This window comes from Podarcis raffonei, chromosome 14 (assembly GCF_027172205.1).
Source record: "Podarcis raffonei isolate rPodRaf1 chromosome 14, rPodRaf1.pri, whole genome shotgun sequence".
Lineage (NCBI taxonomy): Eukaryota > Metazoa > Chordata > Lepidosauria > Squamata > Lacertidae > Podarcis > Podarcis raffonei.
Genome location: NC_070615.1, coordinates 16,448,691 through 16,464,293, shown reverse-complemented (window position 1 = coordinate 16,464,293; position 15,603 = coordinate 16,448,691). Strand labels below are relative to the sequence as shown.

General features: G+C 45.5%; 2 protein-coding genes across 3 annotated transcripts; one reads left to right on the top strand and one right to left on the bottom strand.

Moving 5' to 3' along the window:
• Positions 1 to 349: 349 nt before the first annotated feature.
• MESD (mesoderm development LRP chaperone) lies at positions 350 to 6,927 on the bottom strand. Its single transcript, XM_053364368.1, has 3 exons — positions 6,699 to 6,927; positions 4,376 to 4,608; positions 350 to 2,271 (listed from the first exon to the last, which is right to left on the bottom strand). Exons 1-3 carry the CDS (start codon positions 6,882 to 6,884, stop codon positions 2,007 to 2,009), a joined length of 684 nt encoding a protein of 227 aa, XP_053220343.1. The 5' UTR covers positions 6,885 to 6,927; the 3' UTR covers positions 350 to 2,006.
• A 4,797-nt stretch (positions 6,928 to 11,724) lies between these two features.
• On the top strand, positions 11,725 to 15,264 carry TLNRD1 (talin rod domain containing 1). Of its 2 annotated transcripts, none has more exons than XM_053364363.1 (2): positions 11,725 to 12,815; positions 13,035 to 15,264. In XM_053364363.1, exon 2 carries the CDS (start codon positions 13,398 to 13,400, stop codon positions 14,454 to 14,456), a length of 1,059 nt encoding a protein of 352 aa, XP_053220338.1. In that variant the 5' UTR covers positions 11,725 to 12,815; positions 13,035 to 13,397; the 3' UTR covers positions 14,457 to 15,264. The 2 variants fall into 2 exon arrangements, with proteins under 2 accessions (XP_053220338.1, XP_053220337.1); XM_053364362.1 differs by having other exon boundaries at positions 12,992 to 15,264.
• The last annotated feature ends 339 nt before the right edge of the window (positions 15,265 to 15,603 follow it).

Sequence of the window (15,603 nt, the reverse complement as noted above, 5' to 3'; positions counted from 1 at the left end):
AGAATGGAACGCAGGAGTACAAAACCCCTAAAAATTAAGTAAAAATGAAAATAAAACCTGGGGGGGGGGGGAATAAACAGAAGTCTCAGGACAAACACAGTACTCAGCTATTCATTAACACTTAACCTCTCATCTCCTTCAAAACCTTGAATTAGGCCAGGAGAGAGCTTTTATCAATGGTATTCATATATAAATGGTTCAAAAATCAAGAGAGGATAAAAGCTACTGAAGGCTTCTCAACATCTGAATTTGGCACATAATGGTGCCACCTAGTGGCCACTCTGAGCAGATACAGACATCACAAGACACAGCTGTGTCCCGACAGAGGACTCCACATGTCAAACAGAAATTTGTTCTGAAAAAGGTACAAATTTATTGACATTCCAGAGGGAGTGTTCATGGTGACAGCAATATTTTCCCAATTATCTACCAACTTTATATATGAATGAACAAATTAGAGCACCCAAAGTATTGGAAGTATTTTTGGCACCAGAGAAATACAAGCTATATTCAAAAAGATCAAACGTGGCATGATCTAATATGGTGCGGTGTCCACAAATCTGAAATAAACTTATGCACCAAGGCAGTATTCTTTCAAATTAACCTTAAGAAACAGAGTAAGCCCCCAGTTTATGGTCACTGCAATTCTGGAATGCCTTGAGCCCAATTGCAACTGAATAGCTTAACTCCAATCCAATTTTGGCCTGTAGATGTTTGCCATGAGTGCTACAAATAAGGGGCAGGGTGGGGGGAAGAACTTGTATAAAATTGTATAAAAGCCTTGAAAATCGTGTTGGCATTCAAAAAGACTGTACAGTGGTACCTTTATACTCAAACAGTTTGGCTCTCAAACAAATTGGCTCCAGAACGCCGCAAACCCGGAAGTGAGTGTTCCAGTTTGTAAACATATTTCAGAAGCCGAACGTCCGATGCAGCTTCCGATTGAGTGCAGGAAGCTCCTGCAACCAATCAGAAGCTGCACCTTGGTTTTTGAACCGTTTTGGGAGTCAAACGGACTCCTGCGACAGATTAAGTTTGACAAGCAAGGTACCACTGTAGTCAGAAATAATTTTCTTCCGAATGGAATACTGGTCAAAATTGACTTAAGCCCCTTTTGAAATTAAGTTCTTCAATTAGTGTCAGGGTTAATTGCCCCTTGATACATTTGCTATTTTTGTTACATTCCTCTTACTGGATCGGCTCAGCCTTTTATCACATGGCTCGGCCTACTGCCAGATGTTCTAAACTACAACTTGCAACAGCCACAGCCAGCACGCCCAATGCTCTGAAAGTGATGAGAGTTGTGGCCCAAAACATTTGGAGGGGCACCAGGTTGAGGAAGGTTGGAGTAAGTGAACTGGCCCACCATTAGTCTATGGAAACCCTAAATCTGTTAATTCAATAGACAAGTTTATTCCCACTTTGGGAATGCCCGCTGGGCATTTGACCACCAGCAGTGAAACCAACTTACATAAAAACACTCATTGCATGCATCAAACCTGTGCTTTCCAGAATCTGCTTTGGCACCACAGCTGACACTCTGAGATTGCCACTTTCAAGAAGGGGTATCATTTATTTTCATTAATGAAAATATTGCAAAGGTAGAAACTCCTAGAAAGTTAAGTCTTGTTTCTTATCGCCAACGAAACATTCACCTTGTTGACTCCTCCAAAATAGCTGACGGCAGAATTCCAATTGCAACAGCTCTTCCCCTCTCATCCTTTGAGGAATGTTCGTAATACTGAAGGTAAACACACAGGTGTTTAAACTTTAAACAGACAACTGTTTGAAAAAACCCAACTGCTTGAAAGTAGACAAGGCACAATATACCAACTCCAGATCTAAAAGAAGCAATCCACTGATGTTAAGCATTAACGTTGCTGTTACTGAACAAATGCCTCTCATTAATAAGTAAACTGGTCCCTTAATTTGAAACCCAGAAAGGCCACCCTATTTTCTCCTTCCTAAACTCCCCACCAATCCTCCTCTATGGTCAAATTAACTTATCAGAGCTCTTCTTTTGGTTTGGTTGCACGGTTGTCGTCTTTGAGGGGTCCATGTTTCTTTTCAGTATCTTTTTTCTTTTTGGATTTTTCGGGCTTGGTCTCGTTTTTCCCCTTTTCGCTTTCCTTGGCTCCTTTACCAGGGTACACCTGACCTTCCAGTGTTACGTCCGCACACCTCTCCTGTTTTATCAGAAAGTCTTTGATCTCCCACGCATAGCCTCCGTCCCGCAGCATAAAGATGGCACGATTTGAACCGACGATAAACCTAGGTTTTAAAAGGGCATTCAATTAGTGCCCGGCCTTTGAAGTATTGAAAATTTGTGTTTCAGGTAGTGAAGAGCCTCTGCCCCACCCCTTGCAAAAAAAGGAATGTTAAATAACCCCAAGGATTAAGTGGCGTGTTGCATTTCTTAAAAGCAAAAGGTGTTTGTCTCAGAATGAGGGGGGAAACAAAACTTGCACTGCAAGTTTATTACCTTCATAAGTAAGAATATTATAATTTATTCAAGTTTATTACCTTCATAAGTAAGAATATTATAATTTACTACCTTGTGAAAATACAGCCTATTGCATTTCTTATTCAAATTTATGGTGGAGTGGAGACACACAGATGCAGCAAAGGATGGGGAACCTCAGGCACAATGTTGAATGTGGCCCTCCAAGCCTCCCTATCTGGTCCTTGGAACCATTTTCATCCTGCACTGGCTCTGCTTTGCATGCTGAATGTTATTGCCTAGCAAGAGAATGTCCCTAAACTGTGATATGGCCCTTTGCTTTGATGGAGGACAGCGTAGGGTATGTGCAGAAACTATCTTACTGAAGAAAGGTAAAGTTTGCATTTGTTTCTCTGCCTCTTTTTGCCTCTGGCCCAGCCCACGATCAGCGTGTGCACTCTGGATGTTGCCCAAAAGGAAATGCGGTCACTGGATTGAAAAAGGATCTCCCATCCCTGCTAGAAGAGATGGGTCTCAGCTTTATTTTAGATGTAATGGGAAAATGCAAAATATCTGGCTAACAAATGCTTAGGGGTTAAAAAAAAAAGCCTCTACGTATGCTAATGTTAAAATGTTGGCTTATATATTAAGATTTCATAGGAATTTATCCTTGTAGTACACTTAAATAGCTCCATGTTGTCAAAGCTGGATAATTGGGTAGGATACAAGTGAAGTCATGTACAGTAATCCCTCTCAAGCATATTTTTTATGAGTTGCACCTATGAGGTGCAGATATTTCGTTCCATGGCCTTCTTGGGAGGAGCTGAAAACAACACAATAAAGAGCTGCTCAGTTCCACAACAATTTCTCCCCTGGAATGGTGGGAAATTCAGGACAGGCAAAAGGGAGCACTTCTTCACACAGTGAATAACTGAACAGCAGAAATCACGGCTACCAGATGTGGCGGGGGCCGCCAATTTGGACAGTTTTAAAAGGGGATTAGACAAAATTCATGGCAGCTAAGACTACAGATCGCTACCAGTCACAATGGATACATTTCTCCCTCTTATACTGGAAGTAGTATCTTTGAATATCAGCTGCTGGGAAACACAGGCAGCAGAGTATGGTTGGCTTCATGTCCTGCTTGCTGGCTTTGCACAGGCATACGGTTGGCCACCGTGGGAAATAGGTTTCTGGACTAGACACGGCTTTGATCCAAGGCAGGGTGGCTTTTCTTACATCATTTCTTCAAATTCCAATTGGGGGCGGGGTGGGGACACACAGACATATGTGTATCCAAAGGGACAAACAGTATGAGAAGAATACTACCTATAAATATCCACAAACATCCATTTTCACAGCCCACTGGCAAACTGTAACAGGTTTTAAAGTCGACTACGCTTTTCCAAACTAATCCAAGTATGTTTCTACAACAGTTAAGTCCTACTATGTTCAATGGGACTTATAAAGTAGGTGTATATTAGATTGCAGCCATAATGGGTTCTAGATTATTTCCTTCCTCGTATAGGAAAATATGAGACTATTTCAACAGTTTATTTTTACCAAATGAAAATTGCTAGAATTTTTTTTACTAATTTTCAATAAAATTCCACACTGCTTTAGACTGCACTCAGCACGAATAAGCACTGCGCCTCTGTCTCAGGAGGGGGAAGGTTACATCAAAGGAAAAAGACAAAATAAAGCTATTAATTATGATAACTTTATCCATCTTCCTAACTGAGCATGCCATTCTTTTGAAAACTTTCAAACAATTTTTCGTCTCCTCATTAATACAGATCAAAATACAGGAAAGAAGGTATTAATTTAAAACATGCAGTAATTTAGGTGGTCATACATATAAACACAGCCCATACAAAACGAAGATTAAACCAGGCAAGTGGGGGCAGGTGTGCAACTCCAAGACAAAAATCTTACCTTTGTACGTCATAGTTGGCATTGAAAAGACTTCCCTGCCACAGATTAGTAATTTGCTCTGTCTCTTTTTCTGTAGGTTCTCCTGACACAGTGACAAACATCATAAGAGTCTTCCCTTTCTTGGTCATCTTCAAGATACTCTCAGGCTTGCCTGGGTCAAGTTGGGAGAAGTCTATTGGTGCAGATGGACGCTTGTGCTCAGGAAGATCTCCTTCTTCTATATCATCATCTTTCTGTGTTGGAAACAAAATACAGGAACGCTTAAGAATGCATTGGAATGGGCTGTCATATCCTGATGCAACAAGTTATTTCTTAGAAAAATTAGGCTTATTGAAAGATCTCAAGTTTAGAAAACCATGCACATTTTGAATGCATATGTAGAAACCGTTTGTCTAATGCAGCTCTCTACTTGCTGAAATAACAGAACACAACTTTTTTCTGTTTCAGAAATAGAAACCTGGTTTTCAATTTAGCACTCTGGATGAGTGCATGGCATTACTTTATGTGCCAAGCAGCTCACTCAACAAGCTAGTTAACAGCACCAGAGATCACGGAGGGTCTGGATGTGGGAAGCAAAATGAAATATTAATTCAGATAAGGGAACACTAATGAGAAAACTGATTTAAAAATAGGTATTCTACCTACATGAAACTCATAAGCAGTTTCAGACTACTCCTGGATCCAGCTTTACATTTAGACAGGTGGGGACAGTTAACCTGGGAAAAGGTTAACCTGCTAATCACATGAGCATTGGTTACTAAAGAAATTGGGCTGCTGCAATGCAGCCTATGTTGGGCTACCCCTGAAGAGTGTCTAAAAGCCTATTAGTGCAAAATGCAGAGCAAAATCATATGAAACTGCTGTTTTATTCTGCTACGCAAAATGCACTGGTGGTTGTTACTACAAAAGCAAAGAGGGGTGCTAATTACTATCGAGTTCTGCTTATAGTCCTTTAAACTCTTCCTGTTCCTTATTTCAGAGAACAGCTCCTAATTTAAACTTTAAAACCCATACTCTGCTCAAAGCAGTATGCATATACAAATCATAGAATTGTAGAGTGGGAAGGGACCCTAAGGATCATCTAGTCCAACCCCCTGCAATGCAGGAATAGGCAACTGTCCCATGCGGGGATCGAACTTGCAACCTTGGCATTATCAGCACCATGCTCCAACTAAGCTATTCAGGCGCGCACTCTCTCTCTCTCTCTCTCTCTCTCTCTCTAACACACACACATATACATATATCATAAAACAAGCAAGCATATATGTATAACATAAAACAAAACTGAAACAGTTCAAGCTACTGAACTTAATATTACGTTTATGAACCTGAAAACCCCAACTTAAGTTTCACGCATTGCAAGGCCAGCACACCCCAGTAAAAGTACTGGAAGTGTTCTGACTTCCATAATACTGTACCTGGTTTTCTTATAGTCTCACAGTGCGGTTGCCAACCCTACTCTTCCCAATGAAGACCAATACACTCCACACGTGCTCAGAGGCAGCCTCTCCTTCAGGATTATTTCCTTACCACCCCCACATTCAATTAAACTAGCTCTAGGCTGGAACCTCACCCCCTTAAAACCAACTTCTCTCCCCCTATTCCCCCTCAGCCTGTGCCCATGCCCTACACGGAGCACACCCACTGAAATTAATGGACTGGGCACACAGAAGTCACTCCATTAGCTACTGCTGGTTTTAATCATCTCCCGAATGCTTTTAAATGTCTTGTTTTAATCTGTCCTTTTTTAAAACAACGGAAAATGTTTTTGTTTTACATTTTTTAAAAAAGCAGTTGAGAATATTTATATCCTGCTAAATGAATATATAAAAATAACTTAAGCCTGGATAGCTCAGTTGGTTAGCGAATGTATAGGGAAGCTTCTTCACGTGTAATGTTATGTGTGCGTGTGTATATACGTATAGAGTTACATATATACATATATGTTGAAAGCAGCCCAGAGTGGCTGGGGAAACCCTGCCAAATAGGCGGGGCACAAATAAATAAATAAATAACAATAATAATGCTGATAACGCTAAAGTTGCAGGTTCGATCCCTGAATGGGATACCTGCCTATTCCAGCATTGCAGAGGTTGGACTAGATGATCCTCAGGGTCCCTTCTAATTCTAATTTCTGTCAGTTTTCTGGGGGGTGGGGGTTGGACTGGGGTTGGATACAACCCTTGGCGAGCGCAACGAGCCTGCACTCCAGCCCTAAATCCTTGCCAATGAACTAGAAGAGGAAGACGGCGAGGGACCCCTCCCCCGACCCTCACCCCCATTTTGGGGTCCCCGCTGCGCCCCTTTTCCCTCACGGACATACCTCCCACTGCTCCAGCAGCCGCGCCATGTCGGCGTCGTTGTAGTCCCGAATGTCCTTTTTCTTCTTCTTCTCCTTCTTCGCCTGCTCAGTAGACTTTTCTTTCGGCTCTTCGGCTCCGGAGGCCGCCGCCGCCGCCAAGGCACACAGCGCCAAGACCAGGCCCAACCATCTGTAGGCCGCCGCCATCTTGTCCCGACGCGCGACGCCGCCGGCACTGGCCGGAGAAGGTTCTTCCGCCCCGATCCCGCCCCCTTGCCAGTTCTGCGCATGCGTCGGGAGGGGAAGTGGGCGGGGCAGCCAGATTTGAAAGCTACAGGAGGAGGAGGGTGGGCGAGTGGGAAGGTGCCGGAAGGAACGAGGGGCAGAGGGCTGTACCACTTCAGCCTGCGGGGGGAGCGGGACGAACCACGTTTTCGAAATTGAATAGAACAAAACTCCTTCCCGTTTGTTTCTGAAGGGAAAGAGGAAACCATATTTCTGTGTTGTGAAACGCCCTAGGATCTTTGGATGAAGGGCTGAATACAAATTTAATAAAAACAATAATAACAATAATAACAATAACAAATAAAATATAATTATGATGGTGGTGGTAATAATACAGTAATATCGTATTCCGTGCTCCCAAGACACTCAGAGAACCTCAGAGCTGTAGGTGCAGAATCCAGCCAACCATGCAATCTCTCCTTACTGCCTATTCTTATTATTTTAAATTTATATTTCCAGAAGAAATACTAAGTTGGCTCTCAAACACATGAAGGCCAGCAGCAAAATAATAGGAACCAAACATTTTATACTTAACAAAGCCTAGCAATTATCTAAATTCTGTGTTTTTATTTTATTTTAATGTTGGTCTATCTAGCCCAGTATTGTCTATTCCCACCATACCTGACAGCTGGTCCCACTAGCAAGGGATGATGGGAGTTGTAGTCCAAAAACAGCTGGAGACCCAAGTTTGGGAAACCCTGGTCTACACTGACAAACAGCAGCTTGGCAGAAAGATGGTACAGTATATGAATAAAATAACTAAGTATCTTTTCTGTTTTCTGATCTAGGTGGTGTGTGTGTGTGTGTGTGTGTGTGTGTTTCCCCCAGGGAGAGATTGTTCTTTGCTGAGGCCAAGACAGCCAAAACCACAACAGACATCATTGAAAAAGGACAGCAACTCCCATCAACATAGCTGTCAACATTTCCCTTTTTTAAAGAGAAATTCCCTTATTCTGAATAGGATTCCTCGCAAGAAAAGGGAAAAGTTGACAGCTATGCCCATCAACCTCTCTACTGTGAGGATCCCAAAATTACACAGGCTTGCAATAGCTAGGATTGCTCTGCTAAGTTACTTTCCCAAAAGTAGCAGGTAGATATTTACTTCTGAAGAAGAAAATAAAAGTATGTAACTTTATTAGTGCTTTGTGCACAGAAAAGTCACCAGTTTGGTGTACAAACAAATATCATTTTACGCGCTAAATGCAGGAACACAGCAGACAATGTCTGGATGCCTTTAGTCACAACGTCTTACTAGGCTGAAAAACTGTTATGTACTGAGCTGAATAGGATCCAAAAGGCAGCAGTCTGATTGGTCCTAGAACAATAGGATTCAGAATGCAGCAGTCTGATTGGTCCTAGAACAATAGGATTCAGAATGCAGCAGTCTGATTGGTCCTAGAACAATGCAGTAGTATGATTGGTTGGCAGGAACTACCCAATCATGCTCCAGATAGAAGTGAATCCTCAACCTGATTGGCTTACAGTAGAATTCCGGAATTAGCCAATCATGTGCAGCCCATTGTGTAAATAATGTATATAAAGCAGATACTTTGAGGGGACATTCATTCATTCCTCCTCACCACTATGAGCTGAATAAAGAGCATGAAATCACTTAGCGACTCTGAGTATATTTCAAAAACATAAGCACTTTTCAGGGCAGTCTGCATGGATAACATGACTGATTAAAAAAAAAGAGTCACCAGCATGAACAGGAATTTGCAGGCGCACCCTTAAGGCCTTTTTTTTAAAAAACAAAACATCAAAGGAGACTACAGTGCACAAGCACAAAATAAGCGGACCCCCCACCCTTCCTGAGCTGGACTATATAATTGAAGTGTTATGTCCTGCAGTGACTCTGGGTGCCTTCCGGAGTATATTAAAATGCTTTAGATTGACTTTTCACAGAGGCATTGTTTGTATTCTCCAGACCCATAGATTACCTATAATTTTTTAAGTAGCCCCTTTGCTTTCGATAGTACCATCTCCATTCACACCAAATCATGCCTTGAAATGGCAAGTAGAGCTTAATTTAGTTGCCGAAATATACATAAACATGCCATGGGAGAAGGTGTAGCTCAAAGACAAGACAAGGCGCTTGCACGATGAAGGTCCTAGGTGAAGAACCAATGGCCCACCAGATGCCAGTGAACTCCAACTCCCATCAGCCCTAGCCAACGGTCAGGGATGATGAGATGATGTAATGTTTTTGATTTTTTTAAAAAAACTTTTACAGTTGTAAAACTTTTCTGTTTAGATGAGCCTACCTGGACATGCAATATTAGGCACATTTGTTTCCAAAGCTGTTGGTTTTACCTGTATTTTCATAATTTTATTACATCTACTTGCTTTTAAAAGTTTGCTTTTAATTGCTATTTTAAAGGATCATAGAATAGTGGAGTTTGAAGGGACCCCATGGGTCATCTAGTCCAACCTCCTGCAACGCAGGAATCATATCTAAAAATCCCTGACAATGACCATCCGACCTCTCCAGTGAAGGAGAGTCAGCTTATACTATTTTATGTAAACCACTGAGATTTTCTTCATTAAATCTTGCTAAATAAATAACTAAAGGTAAAGGTACCCCTGCCCGTACGGGCCAGTCATGTCCGACTCTGAGGTTGCGCGCCCATCTCGCTTAAGAGGCCGGGGGCCAGCGCTGTCCGAAGACACTTCCGGGTCACGTGGCCAGCGTGACAAGCTGCATCTGGCGAGCCAGCGCAGCACACGGAAACGCCGTTTACCTTCCCGCTAGTAAGCGGTCCCTATTTATCTACTTGCACTTAGGGGTGCTTTCGAACTGCTAGGTTGGCAGGCGCTGGGACCGAGCAGCGGGAGCGCACCCCGCCGCGGGGATTCGAACCGCCGACCTGACGATCGGCAATAATAATAATAATAATAATAATAATTTATTATTTATACCCCGCCCATCTGGCTGGGCCTCCCCAGCCACTCTGGGCGGCTTCCATAAAAACCAAAAATACAGTAAAATATCACACGTTAAAACTTCCCTGAACAGGGCTGCCTTAAGATGTCTTCTGAATGTCAGGTAGTTGTTTATCGCTTTGACATCTGCTGAAAGGGCGTTCCACAGGGCGGGCACCACTACCGAGAAGGCCCTCTGCCTGGTTCCCTGTAGCTTTGCTTCTCGCAATGAGGGAACCGCCAGAAGGCCCTCGGCGCTGGACCTCAGCGTCCGGGCAGAATGATGGGGGTGGAGACGCTCCTTCAGGTATACTGGACCGAGGCCGTTTAGGGCTTTAAAGGTCAGCACCAACACTTTGAATTGTGCTCGGAAACGTCCTAGGCGCTGAGGTTTTACCCACAGCGCCACCCGTGTCCCAAATAAATAACTAGAAGTAAGTAAATAAGTTATCACATCCTAGTTTGTGAGGGAAGTGGGAACGATACATGGAGCAGGGCCTAGACCATGGTGGGGACCCCTGATCTCTCCTTATCAAGCTCACCTCCGCTCATTCTTGCTTGCCTCTCAGGGATACATTAAAACACTTTTCTTGAACCATGCTTTCCATCTCCCACAGGCCTTTATGCACTCACAGCTTGTTAAATTGTGGTCTGCTAATTATCTTTTATCACACATTGTTTTGGTCATTTTATGTGGACTGTTAACATCTCTGTAAAGCCTGGGCAGCTTCCAACAACTAATGGCAGGATGCTGATACAGTGGTACCTCAGGTTACAAACGCTTCAGGTTACAGACTCCGCTAACCCAAAAATAGTACCTTGGGTTAAGAACTTTGCTTCAGGATGAGAACAGAAATCGCGTGGCGGCAGTGGGAGGCCCCATTAGCTAAGTGGTAGCAGTTCGAAAGCATGTCAAAGTGAAAGTAGATGAATAGGTACCACACCTGCGGAAAGGTAAACGGCGTTTCCGTGCACTGCTCTGGTTCGCCAGAAGCGGCTTAGTCATGCTGGCCACATGACCCGGAAGCTGTATGCCAGCTCCCTCGGCCAATAAAGCGAGATGAGCGCCGCAACCCCAGAGTCGGTCACGACTGGACCTAATGGTCAGGGGTCCCTTTACCTTTACCCGAACTGTTTCAGGTTAAGAATGGACCTCCAGAACGAAATAAGTTCTTAACCCGAGGTACCACTGTATATTCTTTTAAAATTTTAAAATGTTGTTGTTTAGTCGTGTCCAACTCTTCGTGACCCCATGGACCAGAGCACACCGCTTTAAAAAGTAGTAGTAGTAAAGTGTTCTCTAGCCTAGTTGGCCAACAAGAAAACCACAATCCAATCAGGTGGCAGTGCCCACAGGCTGACCCCATTTGGTTTGCATGCTTGTCATTTTCTCCTCCATAAGGAAAAACCAAAAGAAATGCTTCTGTATACGAAACGCTCCAATAAACCACTGGCAGCGCCCATCTCAGAGCTCAAAAGATGCTCGTGATTTTTCCAACACCGGTGGGAAAGAGGCAGAGACCTCGTCCTATGCCTGGTTCCTTAGAAAGCTATCCCAGATTTCAACAGGACTTCCAGGTAATGTTTGCTGACAGCTGGGAAGCTAAGGTTGCAAAAGGGGGCGGGGATAGATTATGCTCCTTTAATTAAAAATAAAATAAAATCGGGGGCTGGGGAATGAACGGGCAGGCTGGGCTGAAAACACAGGCCAGAACCTTCCCACGTGTGAACCAACAGCCACGGCTCTCCTGCTCCAAGCGCATCTGCGTGCGTAAAAGCGCAATCGAGCCGGCGGCCACAGCAAGGGCGCCGCCTGTTATACCGGGCGGTGACACCGCCTCTTTCCCTTCTCCCACCCGCCCCATCTCCTGCTGGGGTGGAGCCTTCAAGGCAGCAGCGGGCGTGGAGAAGACCGCAGCGTTTAAAACGAAGGGCGGCGACAGGCCGCACAAAAGATTGCTATAGGCTTACAGGGAGGTTACAGCGGAGGCAACCGGGAGGAAGCATTAAAAAAGAGAGAGAGGAAGGGAAAAAAGGCAGCGGCAGCAGGCGCGTTGGCTCCGGCGCCCGCCCTTTCCCCAGCCATGCAGGAGCAGCTGCGCCAAGGCAGCTGATAAGAGCCCCACGGCCGAGGCTGGAAAGAGACTTTGGGAAGTGGAAAGCGGGCGGGGAGCCCTCCTTTCGTGATCCCTCCCTCCACCGCGCAGAAGTTGGTGATTCAGCCGGGGAGGGTTGGAGAGGAGGAGGAGGTGGAGAAAAAGCCCGGCGAGGAAATATGGTGAGAGAGGAGGCGAAGGGAGGCCGGCTGGGTTCCCGCAGCAGCTGTTGCAAAGGCCACCCAGCGCAGCAGCCGCCGCCGCCGCCCTTGTTCGAGGGCAGAGCCTGAAGTTCCCCGTCGAGCGGAGATCGGGTGCGCCCACGCCCCTGGAGGGCCGGCGCCGCCGCTGCTTTTCCCGGGGACGCTGGGCGTCGTGATCTGAGCGCCAAGCGGGAGAGGAGAGAGGTGGCGAAAAAGAAAAGCAAAAGCGGCAAGCTAAGCTTGAGGGTTCCTCCCTCCCTCCTTCCTGCCTTCCCTCTCCACCAGCGGCTGGATCCGGGTGGTGTTGGGGGAGAGGAAATCGATGCTTTCCGCCCGCCCTCCTCGCCTCGCCTTCCACGATCTGCCGTGTCCTCTTTTGCACCGGAGGTGAGGTGCGCACGAAACACTTCGGGACCAGCCTAGCAAATCAAAGCGGCAACCCTCCTCCTGCGCGCGGCCAGTTCCCCCGGCCACAGCTCCGCCGGGCCACACCCTCTGCTGTTCTTCCTGATAGCAACGGGGAGAGGAAGAGATGCCTGCCTGCCTTCTCGGGAGCTGTTAAAGGAGCCTATGGCGTTGGCTCGCCTCTTTCCGGGCCACGGGGACAGCTTGGATTGGAAAGGAGTGAAACGGTAACAGGATCGTCGCCTATTTCAGCCCCTCTTCCCATTTATTTTCTTTTTTAAAAACAACAACACACCATCCCACCCAAACTCTTTTCCTCATGAATTTAAACGTGCCACTGTAATTTATTCAGCTGGAAACTTTTAAAGATTTTAAATGATTGCTCCTATTATTATTTTTGCAGCAGCTCCATTTGGATTATTTGCTAATAACGCTTCTCTCCAAAGATCGGCCCATCTGCAGATGGGGAAGGAAAGGGAACGATAATTGATCATGCCCTTGCGGAATTGAGGATCCAGTCTTCCCAAGAGTTGGGGAACCTGTCGCCTGCTTCCAAGCCTATTAGTTCACTGTGAAAGTGGAGTAGCGTCAGGCTCCCTTTGGATTGGGCTGCTCTCCGGCCGGCTCCCGCCTCTCCCTCTGGCCCGCAAAGACTTTACTTTTACTTGCGGAGATTAATGGAATGATGGTGCGGAAAAGGCAGAGAGATCCTGCCAGGCTGAGTGGGGACTCCTCCGGAGGCATCAGGAGTGGGAGGGGTGGCGGCAGCTGTGGGGTCCCGAGAGGTATGCGTGTGCCCCCCAGGCGCTATGGCTAGCGGCGGCTCTGGCAAGTCCGCTAGCGAGGCGTCCACCCCAAGCAGCGGTGCGTTGCAGCGGAAGAAGCTTGTCTCCATTTGCGACCACTGCAAGAGCAAGATGCAGCTGGTGGCGGATTTGCTGCTGTTGTCCAGCGAGAGCCGGCCGGTCAATACGGATAGCCTGTCCGTCTTTGGGGAGTCCTTCGAGAAGTGCCGGGACACCATCATCGCCAGGACAAAAGGCCTCTCCATCTTGACTCACGACGTCCAAAGCCAACTGAACATGGGACGCTTCGCGGAGGTGGGGGACATCCTGGTGGAGATGGGAGATCTGGTGGTCTCCTTGACGGAGTGCTCTGCCCACGCCGCTTACCTGGCGGCGGTGGAAACACCGGGGGCTCAGCCAGCATCGCCCGGCCTGGTGGATCGCTACAAGGTGACCCGGTGCAAACATGAGGTGGAGCACGGCTGTGGGATCTTGAAGACCACCCCATTGGCTGACATGAGCCCTCAGCTCCTGCTGGAGGTTTCCCAGAACATGTCCAAGAATCTGAAATTCCTGACGGACGCCTGTGTCCTGGCCAGTGAGAAATCCAAGGATAAGTTTGCCAAGGAGCAGTTCAAGCTGAGCGTCAAGTGCATGAGCACCAGCGGCTCGGCCCTATTGGCCTGCGTCAAGGAGGTCAAGACTTCGCCCAGCGAGCTGACGCGGAACCGCTGCGTCTTGTTCAGCGGGCCCTTGGTGCAGTCTGTCTGCGCGCTGGTGGGCTTTGCCACTGAGCCTCAGTTTTTGGGCAAAGCGGCCGCCATCAATCCGGAAGGTAAAGCCGTGCAGACTGCCATTTTAGGGGGCGCAATGAGTGTCGTCTCGGCTTGTGTGCTCCTTACCCAATGCCTCAGGGATATAGCCCAACACCCCGAAAGTAGCTCCAAAACAACTGAATACAGGGAACGGTTGCGGAACTCGGCTTGCGCCGTCTCAGATGGTTGCAATCTGTTATCTCAGGCACTGAGGGAAAGATCTTCGCCTCGGACTCTACCGCCAGCGAACTCAATTTCTGTGAATTAATCTTTTCAATTTAGGTATACCTTGGTCACTGCTAACACAAATGTACTTAGGCTCCCCTCAACTGGCCCTTTGTTTTATGTATACCAAAGAATTTGTGTAGATCAGCCCAGTCTTTTGATTTTTTTTTATAAATATTTTTTTGAATGGGGGAGGCAGCAAAAAGATTTACCTTTTAACCTATGTAGAAACAAATCAGCATTGAGTGGCTGATCATTTGGGGCGAGGGATTGTTAAAAAAGAAGAGAGAAACCATCAAAGTTGATTCAGTTTCGCATCTTTTATAGAATACAAGGTCTACAAACAAGCGAGTGGTAATAACAGTTTTAAGGTTTTATTGAGATTGGGTGGGATAGAGAAAGGGCCTTAATTGCGCTGGGTGTGCTTTTAAAACTTTTTTCTTTGGTCTTCCAAAATTTCCCTTCTAAATTTTACTGTTCAGTTGTGCAGGAAGGAAAAAAAAGTTACCTCAGTTTTCATACAGTCTGAAAGAAGCAGAACTTTAAATGATGGATGTAGCTACCTTTTTGTTTTGTTTTTATGTTGGTTTCTGTATGGTTACTTTTGAATCAAGTGTTAGGTTGGAAGTGCATTGGCTGTGTCGAGTGGGAAAAGAGTGGAGATTGGATGTGATTTCCAAGCTGGGGGGGAAGCTACTGTGAGTGTTTTAAAACAGGGGGTGGGGGAATATTACACTCTTAACAAGAAAGTGATTTGGGTTTTTTAATTATTATTTTTCAGTGTCTTTTTTTAAAAAAATCTTGCATGTACTGGAGTATTTATTTCATCTATTAAAATGTTGTTTCTCAGATGTCCTTCTATGACTCTTAATACTTGAAATAACAGTTTCCTTGTTTTTTGCTGTAGGCCTTGATCCAAACGGTGGTGCATAAGTTTGATTTAGGTGGTTCGCAATGTGGCTAAGGAGAACCCTTACCATTTGAATTCTATGGGGTTTGAATTGCAATACCTGTACTATAAAAATATAACATAAGTAATAAGAGAAGCAATGACAATACAGTTAAAAATCATACAGGTTCTAGCACAGCACTTTCTTCTGGTTTTCTGCGCTTCTCTCCTTCCTCCCCACCCGCCTTGCTTAGGTGAATTTTGTTTTTTAAAAGTTGAATTGGAGAACTGGGAAGTTTTA

Bases quoted from the DNA above. Each gene is read 5' to 3' on its own strand.
- MESD (XM_053364368.1), bottom strand. From the start codon at position 6,884: ATGGCGGCGGCCTACAGATGGTTGGGCCTGGTCTTGGCGCTGTGTGCC. The intron at 4,609-6,698 runs GTATGTCCGTGA...TTTCCAACACAG, and splicing joins GGCTGCTGGAGCAGTGGGAG to AAAGATGATGATATAGAAGA. The intron at 2,272-4,375 runs GTAAGATTTTTG...TTTAAAACCTAG, and splicing joins GCCAACTATGACGTACAAAG to GTTTATCGTCGGTTCAAATC.
- TLNRD1 (XM_053364363.1), top strand. From the start codon at position 13,398: ATGGCTAGCGGCGGCTCTGGCAAGTCCGCTAGCGAGGCGTCCACCCCA.